This window comes from Lolium perenne, chromosome 2, assembly GCF_019359855.2.
Source record: "Lolium perenne isolate Kyuss_39 chromosome 2, Kyuss_2.0, whole genome shotgun sequence".
Taxonomy (NCBI): domain Eukaryota; kingdom Viridiplantae; phylum Streptophyta; class Magnoliopsida; order Poales; family Poaceae; genus Lolium; species Lolium perenne.
The window spans coordinates 248,047,806-248,063,464 of NC_067245.2; the positions used below are offsets into that span (position 1 = coordinate 248,047,806).

The 15,659-nt window shown below is 45.8% G+C and overlaps 3 protein-coding genes across 3 annotated transcripts; 2 read left to right on the top strand and 1 right to left on the bottom strand.

The window, feature by feature from the left end:
• The first annotated feature begins 1,204 nt into the window (after nucleotides 1-1,204).
• Nucleotides 1,205-9,033, top strand: LOC127335528 (isocitrate dehydrogenase [NADP]). Its single transcript, XM_051362195.2, has 15 exons — nucleotides 1,205-1,624; nucleotides 1,710-1,753; nucleotides 1,865-1,974; nucleotides 3,389-3,426; nucleotides 4,240-4,317; nucleotides 4,671-4,724; nucleotides 4,806-4,907; nucleotides 5,014-5,099; nucleotides 5,175-5,278; nucleotides 5,748-5,816; nucleotides 5,895-6,010; nucleotides 6,196-6,230; nucleotides 6,305-6,447; nucleotides 6,575-6,697; nucleotides 8,531-9,033. Exons 1-15 carry the CDS (start codon nucleotides 1,378-1,380, stop codon nucleotides 8,622-8,624), a joined length of 1,443 nt encoding a protein of 480 aa, XP_051218155.1. The 5' UTR covers nucleotides 1,205-1,377; the 3' UTR covers nucleotides 8,625-9,033.
• A 455-nt stretch (nucleotides 9,034-9,488) lies between these two features.
• On the top strand, nucleotides 9,489-12,032 carry LOC127335530 (glutaredoxin-C6-like). Its single transcript, XM_051362197.2, has 4 exons — nucleotides 9,489-9,751; nucleotides 10,709-10,797; nucleotides 11,502-11,600; nucleotides 11,756-12,032. Exons 1-4 carry the CDS (start codon nucleotides 9,648-9,650, stop codon nucleotides 11,851-11,853), a joined length of 390 nt encoding a protein of 129 aa, XP_051218157.1. The 5' UTR covers nucleotides 9,489-9,647; the 3' UTR covers nucleotides 11,854-12,032.
• Nucleotides 12,033-12,054: 22 nt separating this feature from the next.
• On the bottom strand, nucleotides 12,055-13,533 carry LOC127335529 (uncharacterized). The gene has a single exon (XM_051362196.2). It carries the CDS (start codon nucleotides 13,458-13,460, stop codon nucleotides 12,270-12,272), a length of 1,191 nt encoding a protein of 396 aa, XP_051218156.1. The 5' UTR covers nucleotides 13,461-13,533; the 3' UTR covers nucleotides 12,055-12,269.
• Between the last annotated feature and the right edge of the window lie 2,126 nt (nucleotides 13,534-15,659).

Sequence of the window (15,659 nt, forward strand, 5' to 3'; positions counted from 1 at the left end):
AAGCTCAATGACCTCGTCAGCCCGGTGCAGAACGCGTTCATCTCTAGGAAGCCTACAAGAAAATTGCGTCCTCATCAGGCTGTCCGCCCGCCTCCTCATCATCTAGGAGCCCCGCGTGTCCTGCTCAAACTAGATCTGGAGCGAGCCTTTGACTCCCTGTCTTGGCCCTTCCTCTTCGAGGTTCTGCGACAGTACAGCTTCATCGACTGGTTCCTCGTCTGGCTAGCACACGAAAGTGCTGCCAATGGAGAGCCTGTCCCCCTGATTTGGCATCGCTGGGGACTTCGCCAAGGAGACCCCCCTGTGACCAAATTTTTTGTGCTCGCCGTCGACATTCTTGGACGACTGATCACATGTTCCATTGATCCCTTCCATCTCGCTATATATGGATGACATGATCCTTAGTTTTCTGCCACCCCACTGCTGACGATGTGCGTCTGGCCTCCGCATCAACTACATGAAGAGTTCCGCCACTCTGATACGTTGCGAGGATGATGAAGCTACACCAGTGACCCAGCTTCTTGGCTGCTCCGTGGTCCAATTCCCTTTCTCCTAGCTTGGGATCCCATTGCCAATCCGGCGCCCAACTACCACCCAGCTGCAACCTCTTGTCGATAGAATGACCAACGATTTGGCTACATGGAAATCAAGCCTGGAAGGCTCGCCCCGACCAAGTCCGTCCTGGGAGCAATCCCCATTCACACCCTCTTTTTTGGAGCCTATCCTTCGTCCAAACAATTTGATCATCATCTTTTTTGGAGCCTATCCACCATCCACACCCTATTTTGGATAATCAACCAAGAGAAGAATTTGTATTTGGGGCGTGCCCAAGGCTTTCAAACCACCAAGGGCAACAGAGATGTCGGTTGTCCTAAGAATTGCATTTTGTCGACCGGTTTATAGTACTATGATCCATCAATGGTGAGCTTCCATGAAATAGAATCCAGAATCCAAAAAATTTTGGTCCAAATGTCATGGTTTTAGAGTGATACATTAGCTATACTCTACCGGCAAAAAAAGATAACCACTGCATATTTCGAAGATGAGAAATATGTTTGCATGATCCATCAATTAGCTAGAGACATATATATGTTGAATATTTTGTACCCCACGAGTTTTATGGTAGCAGAGCATAAATTGCAAACGCATAATGTGAGCACCTACGATTGTAGGTGTTTCTTGAAGAAAAAAAACCACACCGGCTGGAACCCTGGTCTCGTCCGGCTCGTCCAAGCCGCGCCAACTTCCCCCACACGCCTCTCGTCCGTTCCGCCGCCGCCCTCCTCCGTTCCGCCGCGCTCCCACCCGTGACTCCGGGTGGTCACGCGCGCCGGTGGGAGCTCCCGCCTTCCGCTTCCGCGGGTCGGCGGTGGGATTATGCGCCACCTGCTTCTGCCCCGCCGCCTCGCCGCCATGGCCCCCTTCGCCAGCTCCGCCGCGACCAAAGCCCTCCTCCTAAACCCCTCCGGGCTCGCCGTCCGCGGCCGGCTTCCCTCCCCGCCCGCCCGCCTCCCTGCCCCTGGCGCCCGCGTCTTCCGCGGGGCCTCGCTCCGCTGCTACGCCGCCGCCGCGGTGGCCGAGCAGCACCGCATCAAGGTCCAGAACCCCATCGTCGAGATGGACGGTGCGTGCCTCGTCGCCACACCTCCTCCCTCCCCCTCTATAACTCTCGAGTATATATAATAAACGTGCGAACTCCTCCTCATCAGGTGACGAGATGACGCGGGTTATATGGAAGATGATAAAGGATAAGGTAAGGAATTCCGCTCCCATCCTGTTCCCCTTTCCGATCGCTGCCGGTGTGGTTGTTAGCACGGGTTTGATTTGTGCCGTGATTGCTAACCGTGAATGGGGTTGCGTGCAGCTTATCTTCCCGTACCTGGAGCTGGATGTGAAGTACTTTGACCTCGGGGTGCTCAACCGGGATGCCACCGATGATAAGGTCACCGTTGAGAGTGCTGAGGCTACGTTAGAGTAAGTAGATTGGTCCTCTTTCCCTATTTGTGGTCTCAGTTATGAGTTATGACAGATGTGATCCAGTTCTCCATCTACGTGACTTGTTAGTTTGAGTAGCATTTGGGTGAAGCATATGAGAAATGCATCTGGCATTCATATGTTAGATTTCGGAGATGTCACTTCTGGTAGCTGAATATCTAACTTACCTGCATCAATTTTGTATCCCACTATCCCATATTTGCTGTGGCAGACTTTTTTTTTGTTTTTGTTTTTAGCTATCAGTCGCAATACCTGATGGATTTTAGCTTGACCATTTCCCATGGGACTGTCTCACTCAAGTTTTTTCCTAAACTTTCACTCTAAGTTGAACAAGGGGCTGGAACAGACGGAGTTATTGGATATCTTCTGCTTTCCATGTGCGCAATATGCTTAGTTAAACCCCCAAAATTGAACCTGAGCTAAGTGTTCATACTTCAGCCAGTAAGGCGTATCTCCTTACAACGTGTTCATCTAACTTGGGTTCGTACGACATGCACTTATTCTGTTTGCTCCTATTTATGGATATATTATTTAGTTGGAAGCAACTTATTTGGTATAAGTACAACCGAAAAAGACTTCCCACAACTCGTAAGAGATTCCCCTAACTAGTTGATTTAACACTTGAGCGCAGCAATTGCAAGCCGAACCTTAACTTTTGTTGAGAAGGGCTGTCTCTTCATACGTAAGCCATATGCATGGAGAGATTGTTGCAGGCGGATAATATTGTGCATGATAATAATATCAGTGTGAAGTACTCTCAGTGTGACCCTTCACAGCAAGGTGTCTAATATTTTGTTCTCCATTCCTGCTAGTTCGCTTGTGACCCAGTTTCATATCCAACAATTTTTTTAGAGAGCCTGCAAATGGTCGTTTGTGCATCCTTCCATTAAGCGGATAAGCAGCATATATTTTAATACGGAGCATATCCATTTCCTGATAGGTTTCTATGAAGTATCTGCGGAATTAGATCTTTAGTACTATGCACTTTACCAAATGGTGGGCCCTCTTTGGTATTTTATCTTCGCCCATGAAACTTGGTTGCTTCTTATCTTGGTATTGCTTCAATATGCTATGCTAGAAATCATACGATGTAGTCCCTCCAGTCCATAATAAGTATCAGGGTTTAAGTTCAAATTTGATTCAGTTATGGATTGGAGGGAGTATAAGTTTCTGCATCGTCATTGTGGTGAAGTAGGAAAACTGCACATATCTCTGCTTTATACACATTTCTTGTCTAACTGGGGTTACAAAAGACAAAACTAAAACTGTTCATCTTCTACTGTGGCCCTTGTTCGAAGTTTGGCTTTAGAGTTTTATATTCTACGTATTTGAAAAGTATGATTTTACATCAATTTTCTTATCTTTGCTGACCTCTTCTCTGTGTACTAAACAGGTATAATGTTGCTGTTAAGTGTGCTACAATTACTCCTGGTAGAGTCCTTTAAACTTTGATGTCCAATATTTAATTCTTATTTTTTGGCGTTGAAATACATGCATGACTCAGTTTGTACATTTATTTTGTAAAATTTTCTTTTAAATGGATGCGTGCTTTTGGCACATGCATATCTGTAACTTGCCTGTATTGCTCAGCTTGCTTACATGGGCTTAAAATATATATAAGAATATTGATCACATAATATGCACACTATTTTCCATGGTCATTACTAGCCAGAGTTTTGTAGAGCCACAGTCAGATTTGTACCCTAGAGGCGACTATCTATTGACATAAATTGCAAGAGGAATAACATAATTATGTCCGTGTTTAAATACTATTTTTGATTATCCTAGCTGTTAATGAAGATGTTATGCTTTTTTTTTTTATTTAGTTTGCACAATTTCTCATGGTTACATCTTTTTTTTTCTTGTGTTTTTGAAATGCTGATTACCCCTTATGGGATTTTATTTAGATACTCATTCACTAAGTTTCCATATATCATCATGTGCGAGTATACAACTAATTGTTTATCTATTTCAAGGTGCAATTGAAGCCTTTAGTGAAACATACCCTCTTATGCCTTTTGTTTTGGATTGTTTGCCAGTTATGTTCTGTGTTACTAACTTAATACTGTGTTTGCTAAATTTAAGTTCATAGGTAACAATATTTGTTTGATCTTATTTAACTTTGATGATGAAGTTCAATATATTGCACCAATAGTTTGATTGAGTGCATTTGAACAGTTTATGAGTACTTGGGCAAGTTCATTTTGCTGTATTAATATGTCTTCTTTCTGTGTTCATATCCAGATGAAACAAGAGTCAAAGAGTTCAAGCTCAAGTCCATGTGGAGGAGCCCAAATGGCACCATCAGGAACATTCTAAATGGTTTGTTATTCAGCTATTTGAGATGCCTTTGATATTTCACATATTACTGGTTGAAATCAGCTGAAACTAACAATGTACGGGTGTTAGGTTGTAAGAATATTGCTATAGTGTATTTGTAAATTTTGGTCAGTTTCTTAGCATTTTTGCCATATTACAAGTGACTATTTGAACTGATTGTTTCTGTGTATATCACACCATCACCCTAAACTTGGAATGGCGCAGAATATTTATGTAGGTTATCACAAATAACAATAGCAATAATATGAAAATTATTAGTGAGCATGCTTCCAAGAGCATACATAATAGTCTGGATCATGACCATTAACTCTGCATTTCATATTTTCGTGACGCAGGAACTGTTTTCCGGGAGCCCATCTTGTGTAAAAACATTCCGCGGATACTGACTGGTAAGGGTGGAAACATAAAATTATGGTTATGAGAGCAAGTAATAAAGTTACCACATTAAAGGAAGGAACTTGGTTTTGAAGGTTGGAAGAAGCCCATCTGCATAGGAAGACATGCATTTGGAGATCAGTATCGAGCCACTGACACAATTATTAATGGTCCAGGAAAGCTTAAGATGGTTTTTGGTGAGCTCCATTGGCAGTTATTTACTTCTTCATTTACCATTTATTTTAGTTCCACAGCTTCTATTGAACTTCTATTCATCTATTCCTGTCTTGGTACTGAAATCAGTCCCTGATGGAGCTGAGCCGGTGGAGCTAGATGTACATGATTTTAAAGGACCTGGAGTTGCGTTAGCAATGTACAATGTGGATGAGGTATGATAGCAAACTAATATAGTCAATTACCTTCTTCTCTTGAGTGCTATGCTAATTTCTGCTCTATTCTTTTAGTCTATTAGGGCATTTGCTGAGTCATCAATGGCAATGGCTCTGTCCAAGAAATGGCCACTTTATCTGAGTACCAAGAATACAATACTCAAAAAATACGACGGCAGGTATATGGAATGACCTTATTTACTATATTTTTTTTTATTTTGTTGCAGTCATTAAGCACTCTTTTGTTGCAAGGACTGCCAACCGGTCTCTACGACTGCTTGTAAATGTTTACGTGGTTTCAGGCTACACTGTAAACTGTGAATGCACCAACATGTTCCTTAACTAGCATTAGTTGTCCACTAGCCAAGGGCCTTCGTTGTTGTGCTCTGTTGAGGCCTTATTGGTGGTGAAGTGATTATTCTAATAAAACTTGAAGAAATTAACTACTCTCTTTGCTGTACACTTCTGACTGATGCATAGTTATCCTTAAGATTTCCCATTGGATGCGCACACTTGTTTATATATAGAGTACACGTGATTTATCATCGTTGCTCTGAATCTCTGATGAGGTTAAGTAAATTTTTGCAGCTAATCATATTGTCATACATCAGTCCTAACTTGACATGTGCAAAATTTTAATGTCTGTAGATTCAAGGACATCTTTCAGGAGGTATATGAAGAGAATTGGAAAGACAAGTTTGAGGAAAGCTCAATATGGTGTGTGCTAATTTATACCAGAATTAGACCACTGGGATTCTGCTTAAACTAAAAATGATCTTTATGTGATTTATGTAGGTACGAGCACCGTTTGATTGATGACATGGTCGCATATGCTGTGAAAAGCGAAGGAGGATATGTCTGGGCATGCAAAAACTACGATGGCGATGTTCAGAGTGACTTCCTTGCCCAAGGTCTGCATATGTTCTCTTTCTGATGTTGCAACATACTGCAACTATGTACCTAATAAACATACTGCAATTATGGAGTTATAGATTTTGTGAAACCACATGGTTATGCTATCCACTATGCACGCTTAATAGTAATGCTATTTGTGTTTTATACTCAATCTATTGTTCTTGATGGATTCTTGTTTCAGGTTTTGGTTCTCTGGGTTTGATGTCATCTGTTCTGGTAATTCATGGTCCTTTTGCTTTTCTGTAGAGTTATTGTATTTGGCCACTAATTAAACATGCTCTCTTCCTCAGTTATCTTCTGATGGGAAGACATTAGAGGCAGAAGCTGCACATGGGACTGTCACTAGACATTTCAGGCTACATGAGAAGGGACAGGAGACGAGTACCAATAGCATAGCTTCTATATTTGCTTGGACTCGTGGGCTAGAACATAGGTAATGATGATAGTGCAGATGATAAATTTTACACATGAATTTAGAAGATTTATAATAATGTTACACAATCAGTTCAAACGTTACATTTTTCTCACCTGCTTACATATTGACTACTTTTTCCGTTCAGAGCAAAGCTGGATAAGAATGACAGGCTGCTGGAGTTCACACAGAAGCTTGAATCTGCATGTGTTGAAACAGTGGAATCTGGGAAAATGACAAAGGATCTTGCACTTCTTAGCCATGGCCCCAAGTAAGCTGATTTATGTATATGTGTTTGGTTCTTGTGCTAGTTCAAATACTATGGTATCCTTTCTTGCCGAACGCGCGGACCTGTCTGCACAGTAGCAGTATGATTGTTAGCAGATATTATCCCACAATGATGATAATAAAACGAAACAGCTAAAAAGATTGTAGCATTTGTATAGACTAAGGTAAGTAGCGAATTATTCGCTGTTGCAGTGGACCAAATATTCTTGTTATTACCAGAATTTCCACTACTTATTCTTCATGATTAACCAAAATCTTCTGGGTAATAGCACTTCCTCTAACTCATGGGAGGGTGGGAGGAAGTACAATGCTTATTCAGTTATTCCCAATTCTGAATTTGCAAGAAACATCAGTTCATCAATAAGTAATAGTGTCCCCCTCAAGTTCTGGTTTTTCTTCATGAATATTAATATAGGCTTATGTTTTGCACTCTCCCACTTGTTTCATTGTTTGCAAGGGTTATTTTTCGAGAAAACGCAAAAAGCCTTTGCGTTTCATTTCATTGAAAAGAAGGAGAGCATATGTTTATCCGTAGTGGTATTTTCAATTTTGCAAAGTTCACAGTGGCATATAAGATATAAGTATATAACAAATGAACCCAGACAAATAACCCTTGCCTTGTTCTGCAAGGGTTATTTGTCTGGGTTCATTTGTTATATACTTATATCTTATATGCCACTGTGAACTTTGCAAAATTGAAAATACCACTACGGAAACCGACTCACAGGCAATGCCACTCCAACTTTCGGATCCTTTGAAACATACCATTATGACCGACTGCTGGTCAATATCCCTCTCATATTTATGCTTGCATTTCCATAGAGACAAACTGCCCCTGCCTCCCATCCATCACAAATCCCCTAGCTCACTGAAATCCCTAACAAAAAATCCCCACATTGCATGCCTCTGGCTCATGCTACTGCTCTGCTACCAGCTTCATCTCTCATCATGCATAAATGCTTAATAAAAAAGATGAAATAACAAAGGCCAGAAAAGCGAAAATAACATTAATTGTGAATCCATGCCTTCTGATTTTCAAAAGGACTGTAAATCAAATAGTGGCATAGAAAGTTAGAAAGTTCTTAAAACAACGTTCTTGGAAAACTTCCTAGAGCCAATTTCTTACATTACTCTTTGAGGAAATCACACTATTTATGATGTACACCCTCCGTGTGCAATTATAAGAAGTTCTGGCATTTTCCTAAATATAGACAAGTTTTAGTGTGTCAGTTCACTCATTTCAGTCCGTATGTAGTACACATTGAAATATGCAAAACATCTTATTATTCTGAACGGAGGGTGTAGTGGAACTGATGGCACAGCCCACATGTCAGGCACAAAATTGTGAACGTTTCTAGTGGAACTTCATAATGGGCCCGTTCATGGTTTGTATGACTGATGGGGTAAGCCACACCTGTAAACCCAGTTGAATCCTAAAACCTGGGTTTATAAAATCATGATACGCAAGAAGTGTTACTTAAAACCATTGTTCTTCTGTAGTTCATCTAGAAGTGTAGTTTTAAGAAAGGGTGTTAGCTCGGTTGGCAAAACATGTGGTGTAGTCATACGAATTACGGATAAGAATGAACAAGGGAGTATAATACCACCTTGTCATGCATGGTATGTGTATGTCAATCACTCTTATCTGTTTAACAACATGTGCTTGCCCTGTCTTTAGTTCAAGAATCACATTTTGTTTGCGACAGCATGTCAGATGTCTTCCTTCCGTTGTTTGTTGCTTCCGATGTGCTGTTCTGTTTCTTACCTGGTCCTTTACATTAGCATGACACTGTTTCCCCCTCATTGTTGTTGCTAGGGTAACAAGGGAGTATTACCTGAGCACCGAGGAATTCATTGATGCTGTGGCTCAGAGGCTGCAAGAGAAGATCCAGATACCAGCCGCGTTGTAGTCGACCATATGCAGATGCTATTTCTCGCTGGAAGCCTGGGATCGGGTTGGGTTGTGGGTGGATCAGGTTCGCTCTGGCTGTGGTCATTCGGCGCACATTTTGATTGGGAGGATGAGACAGAGGACCCCATCCAGTTGCGTTTTTGTCTGGAAGTAATTTTGCTAAGGCATGACATTTTGTCGTGTTAATAATAACCTTCTATATGGGACATCCTCTTCAGCGTATATTGGGTAAATAATGGTCGATATGCCAGTGAATTAATCAGTACATCAGATTAGCCTCTCATATTCATGCTTCTTTTGCTCAATTCTATCCAGTGCTTTTCGTCCAATCGTGGCTCTGTACTTTTGATTGAAATGGTGTATGAAGAGCTCCGTCAGTGTTATGGAACGTAATTTTGCCCTTGGAAGTTTGATACGAGTATTTTCTCCTTTGTAAAGAAGGCAGTGGAATTTCTTTAGGCGGTGTACATTGTTCAAAGGACGCAGCTAGTTCTCTATTATTTTATATGTGCAGTTTATGTGTAACTAAGAATACATGATGATCGCAGTCGGTCACCGATGACGTGGTCTTCAGCAGAACGTAAAAGCATTCCTTCCCAGATGCAGGAGAACGTGCCGGCGAGGTCAGTTTTGACATGACCGAAGTGTTTCCCCTTTCTTGTTCTACACGAACTTTCTGAATTTCTTGCTCATGGTTTCCATTTCCTCTTGTTTTCTGGCTTCTCGCTCTCGGCGACTCGGCCCTTCAGCCGGCCGGCTGCGTCGAAAAAGAATCGAAGAAAAACGTAAACTGATGGGTCAACAACCGATGGAATCCTGAGTGCGTATTTAGCAGCCTCCCCGACTTTGTCCAGCGGTTTCAGGGTTGAGACTTGATACGTGAGCCGTGACTCGCGTCTAGTCTAGGTCGGGAGACGTGCCACGCGGTCCTCGCCTCACCGACTACCAGGAAGGACGGAACCCCGCCGCCTGTCCCGTCGCTCCCCTCCGGCTGTATAAATACACGGCGCCCCTGGCCGTGATGGGTATCGCTTCCTCCTCCGCCGCCTCCAACCCAGAGTCCATAGCTATGGCGCTCGCCAAGGCCAAGGAAATCGCCGCCTCCGCTCCAGTCGTCGTCTTCAGGTGCGTCTGCCTCCCTCCCTCGTCTCAATTGCTCGCTCATGCCCTCAACAAACGCTGCTCAACTTTCCGGGTAGTTTGTAATCGAACTGAAAAAGGGGAAGGGGACAGGGGAGGTGGATAGGAAGAACAGATAGATCCCAATACTATCCTGCCGTAGTACTCGTCTTTTCCCCATCCCTACAACTACAAGTCGAGCATATTCGCTGTTTCATATACCCGTTCCTTTTTTATTCCCATAATATTCCTTCTCGGTGGAGGAAGGATTCTAACTGGAATATTTAATTAGCAGCTCTGAATTTGTACATACACTATTAGTATTGGCTTGTTCGGAACCCTGGATGGTTTGGCTCTAAAATCGTCTAAACACCCGTAAGCAGTGGCGGACTCAAGATTTTCATCAAACCCGCCGCACTGTCAGCCCGGCCAAATTTTCATCAAACGCGTCCAAGCTTAGGGACGGTTGGGTACGCCTATGCAAGGGATTGGAACATTGGTAGTAGTATGGGGATTATGGAGATGCTTTACCTGGATCCAGTAGATCGCTGTTTGCGTTCTAAATGTTTGGTGGCGGTTGTATTATCAGTTCACGCTAGCTGCTCCATGTTTGATAGTACTAAGGGCATGTACATTCCAGAGCGCTTACATGGGCGCTTAAAAATCTGTAATCCCGGCCGGCTGAAGCGTCGAGCGCTTGGAGCGTTATTTTGTAGGCGTTTTATTAGCGCCAGACTCTTTCTTTTGCATCGACTCTAAGAAAAGGACCAGGAACTTGGCTCAAACTGCCGAAAGAACTGGGATTGTTTTCCTAGCGTCCCTAGTTTAGCGCGCGCGTTGTACCTGCCCTAAGCTACTACTAGTATTTGCAAGTTGCAACACATTTAATGTTGGACGTCTTCATGATGATGATGACGCCCCTTGTTAGCGACAGCTCTGATTTTCTGCGCTGTCTGTATACAGCAAGTCTTACTGCCCTTTCTGCACACGGGTGAAGCAGCTCTTCACAAAGCTAGGAGCAAGCTTCAAGGCCATTGAGTTGGATGTAGAAGGTGAGTCAACTTATTCATTCATCTTGTTTCTATTTCTGCGTTTTCATGCAATTCACTTGATTAGACTGTATGCACGCTGGGTTGTAGTAGTACCAAGAGCTGGTACCCCACATTTTAGACAAATTTTTTGCCTGTCTTTGGATGTTCCTATTGTACTGTATTATTTTGTTGAGATGGAGTACATATTGATTTTTGGTTAGGAAGTAGATGTTGAATTTGAGAGCTTTGACCTGCGAAAAAAGCTAATATGGCAGCATCCGCTGATGGTTTGTGTACAATATTTTTCTTGAGCTTGATTGTACGTAATAATTTGGCAGGATCTTAAGCCTCTTGGTAGGTTTGATTGTCTGGTTATGCACTAGAGAAGCAATCAAGGTGGCAAGCAACCAATTCTGAAACATTATGTAACCAAAGTGCTGCCATCAAACCATCACTGTTCTTGTTAATGATTCCTCAAAAATAAATGCTATCCCTTTTAAGCGTTTGCATGATGTGACTAAAACATGTTCTTCAGTTCAGTACATTGTGCTCCAAAATTACAGTAGTGGTTTAATGCGAGTGGAGGACAGCTAAGTGGTGTTTGGACCCTCATGACAAACTCTTCTAAGTTCCTATCTTCTCATGTCTTGGCTCTGCATAGCGGTCACCGTGACCTGATTTTGTAGGAGCTCATATTGAACTTACCCATGCTCTCTTTTATGAAGGTGATGGAGCTGATATGCAATCTGCTCTTGCTCAATGGACTGGACAGAGGACTGTCCCAAATGTCTTCATCAATGGGAAACACATTGGTGGTTGTGATGGTATGTCATTTCGCCTTCACTACTATTAGTACCTGACACTGACATTTTAATACTGAATAACTGAACACCCAATGCCAAACTCTGCTATACAAGGTGATTGCTTGCTCATAATTGGATTTTACCTGAACGTGTCAATTCTATTGGTTTTGGGGCAGATACTCTTGCACTGGAGAAGTCAGGGAAGCTGGTGCCTCTGCTGAGGGAGGCCGGAGCGATCTCCGGTTCTGCTTCGAAAGACACCATGACTGCTTAGCTCGGCATAGTTTCTTTGGTCCGACATGTTACTATGTTACATCTTTCATGTGTTATGAAATAAATGTAAGGTACTAAGGTGGATGCCTAGCAAGCTCCAGACCGCTGTCTATTGTGTCCAAATAGCTGCCAAATCTCTGTAAAACTCGCTAAAAATAAATTTTGAAATTCTCTCGGTGATATCCTTGTACGGTGTTCCTTCTGAATATGTGCATGATCACATCATATCGTATTGAATATGTGCATAATTACATAGTGTTGTTTCTCCTGTTGGAAGGGAACCATACAACGCCAAGACTGGATTCAGTTTCAGTCCTAGGTCGTACAGGGCATTCAGATTGAAGCCAAACAATTTGAGAAGCAAAGATGCAGTACCGAATCTGTTCGATTCTGCAGAACAGTTAGTAAGGAAGCATACTACTGCTGGTCACCAACCATTTTTATGTACAGTTTGTACACCACCAGCTCTTCATCTTCGCCCATGCTCGGCTCGGCCAGCACTGGCAGCTCGCCGGACGGGAAGTCCCGGCCGAACCCGTACTCCTCCATCCACCACTCCGTCCGCGACACCCGCCTCACCGTCTCGTCGTCCTCCCTGTACAAGAACACGCGGCGGTAGCCCATGTCCCCGCCCTTGCCGTTCACGGCGCGGCCCTCGCGCACCGGCATGTACGCCCCTGGCCCTGCCTTCCGTGGTCGCGCGTCTTCGTTGGCGTCGCGCTTGCGCTGGTGCACGGCGAAGAACCACTCGCACCGGTCGTTGGCCGCCGGGAACTTGGCCGTGAGCACTGCCGGGTGCGCGGCGAAGACGTCGGACACGGCGTACATCCGGCACCGGCGCGGGTCCCCCAGGTTGACGGTGTCGAGGTAGAGCCGGACGAGCAGCTGCGGCTTATTCGCGTCCGCGTCAGCAGGAAGACTTGCGCTGCCGGCACCGAGCCTCTGCTGGATGGTCCCGCCGCGCGTCGGGTAGAGCTTGCAGACGACCATGTCGAATGTGGCGGCCATCGCTGAGCGGCAGTCGCCGTACTCGTCCATCCGCCACTGGGTCTCCTTGGTGGAGGCGGAGCCGACGTCGGCCTCGTCCTCGTAGTAGCGGAAGGCGTGGCAGTAGGCGGTGCCGCCGAGCAGCCTGGCCTCGCTGCCGAGGCGGTACGCGCCGGGCCCGGCCCTGCGGCGCCCGCCCTGGCACTGCGCCCGGCACACGAAGAAGAACCACTCGGGCCGGCCGTTGGCCGCCGGGTACACGGCGGCGAGGAAGCCCGGGTGCGCGCCGTAGACGTCGGCGTCGTGGATCTGCCGGGGCAGGCCGTCGCAGCGCAGCGATCGGCGCAGGGGCAGGTACCGCCGGACGATGTCGTCGGGGGTGGGGTCGAAGGCTCCGTCGTCAGAGGCGACGACGTCGTCGTCAGTTGTTGTTGGTGCGGGTGATGGAGACCTGATGGACGGTGGTGGCCTGGGAGGCTTGCCTTTGGATTTGGGCGCGGCGGCGAGCGGGGGCAGGACGACCCAGCCGTCGTCGATCTCCTCCGGATCGGGGAGGGCGGAGGCCATGGCCGGCGGCGACGGGTTCTTGGCCGGCGAGGGTTTAAGGGCGGGCCAGTACATGTTTGTGTGCAGCACGCTACCTGCTGCGATGGATGGATCGCCCAGGGGTGCACGCCTTGTTTGTTGTTGTAGAAGTCAGTCAACACGAAGCGCGGTTCGGGTCCCCGAGGCAGCAACTTCAACTCGACCTTGAGAGGTACGGAATCCGAAGCGTAACACGACACGGGTGGGGCGCCAAGTCAACCCTGTTTTCTACCGGAAAATCTCGTTTTCTTTCAAGAGGATTCTAAAGCGGAGGTAGTTTTTGTCTTGTAATGGGCCGGCTATAGTTGGGCTTGAGATTGGGCCAGTAACCTTTTATTGGAAGGCCGCCGACACATGGACCGTGTTGTCCCTGGCAGCACCGCAGCAGGCCTACCATTTTGCGGTTTATCTAAAAATAAAACCAACTTGTTTTTGATTGCAACAGAGGAGGGCCTTTCGGGCCGACCTTTTAGAACAGAGTCGTCAGTCATCGCATCTCCAGGGAATTAAGGTGGCACCAACTGCTTGTCGATACTGAATATTTATCTAACACGCATGCAAAATCTGAGGTCCCACGCAGGTTTGAGGCTCGAGGGCTCCAAGAGGATGTGGTAGAAGAAATGGTGAAGGCTGCTTGGGAAAGGGCGAAAGCTAGGGGGGAGGAGCCGTCGTTAATGCAGAAATGCGGAGACGTCCACTCAGAGCTGCATACTTGGGACAAGGAGGTTCTTAGGGGTTCGGGCAGGAAACTGAAAGAACTGAAACAAGATCTGGAGTCTCTTAGAAGGGGACCTATGACTGATGCCGCTCTGGCTGCACAACAAAAAGTTTAGTTGCTGATTGAGGAGACACTGGAAAAGGAAGGAATATACTGGGTCCAAAGAGCACGTTCAAACTGGCTGAAACATGGAGACAAAAATACAATTTTTTTTCCATCAGATGGCTTCGAAACGGAAAAAGCAAAATACAATAAAATGTCTAACAGATGATAATGGGGTTCGGCATGAAAACAGAGATTCCATGTGTGGGGTGGTATATAACTATTTTTCAGAATTGTTCACTTCGGAAGTGTTGGATCTAGAGGAGAGTGTGTTTGATGACGTCAAACATCTAGTTATTGAGGATATGAACAGAGAGGTCTGCTTGTGAAAGTTCAGAGATGGTAAACCTAGAGGAGGGGGGGGGGTGAATAGGTTTCTACAGATTTTAATTCTTTCAATGCAATATTAGGCTTTGCGGAATATAAAGGTGAGCCTAATGCAAACTAGATGAGAAAACCTATATGGGGATACAAGTAACTCGAGCACGAGGGCTCTCATAGGCATTTATATCACAAGTAAGGAGTTCGGTTAGAGATAACCGATAGCACGCAGAGACGAGGGTTTATTCCCGTGTTCCCTTCCTTTACAAGAAGGTACATCACGTTTGGAGGGGTGGAGGTCCCACGAAGGCTCACCCTATTCTCCGGAGCCTATCCCACGAAGGAATAGCTCACTCACTTGTAGTAGATTTTGAGGTAGCCTCCAAACCTTCACAATCTTGTCAGGAGCAAATCCACAGCCCGGATGCTTCCGGACCACTCTTGCCCACCTAGGGTTTCCTAGAGAGCAAGCTTCTTGTTGAATACAAGAGGGAATGAGATTTGGCTTGGTAGAATAGTAGATCGGGTCCTCCTATATAGTTTGCCCAGAGGGATTTGAGTTTGGGTGGAGGAGGAGGGACATCTGAGGCTTTTGGTGTTTCTAACAATGGAGTATGAGAGAGAGAGCTCAAGAACAACTTGTAGTGTAGTGCCTACCCCTTCAAAGGTCGAAGAAGGGGTATATATAGTGTCACTTGAAATATGGCCGTTGACGACTTGCCACCTCAGCTTTTCCCCGAGAAACCCGGTCAACCGGACCAGGAACCGGGCCGTCCGGCGCAAGGCCAGGTCAGACCGGGCCAGGGACCGGACCAGCCGGTCCAAACCGAGGCGGGGAACGAACCGAGACTGGAGCAGGGAAATGTCGGGCAGTAGTCCTCCCGGATGGCATCAACGTAGGAGTCGGTTGGCGCCGGGGCGCCCGGTCCTGCACCCGGTCCGACCGGGCGCCTGACCGGAACCGGCCAGTCCAAACCGGGCGGCAGACCGGGCCGTGACCGGGGCTGTTCCATGTCCTGCAGTAGCCCCCCGGATGACATAGGCGCAGCGGCCGGTTGGCGCTCGGCCCTGCACCCGGTCGACCGGGTGGCTGA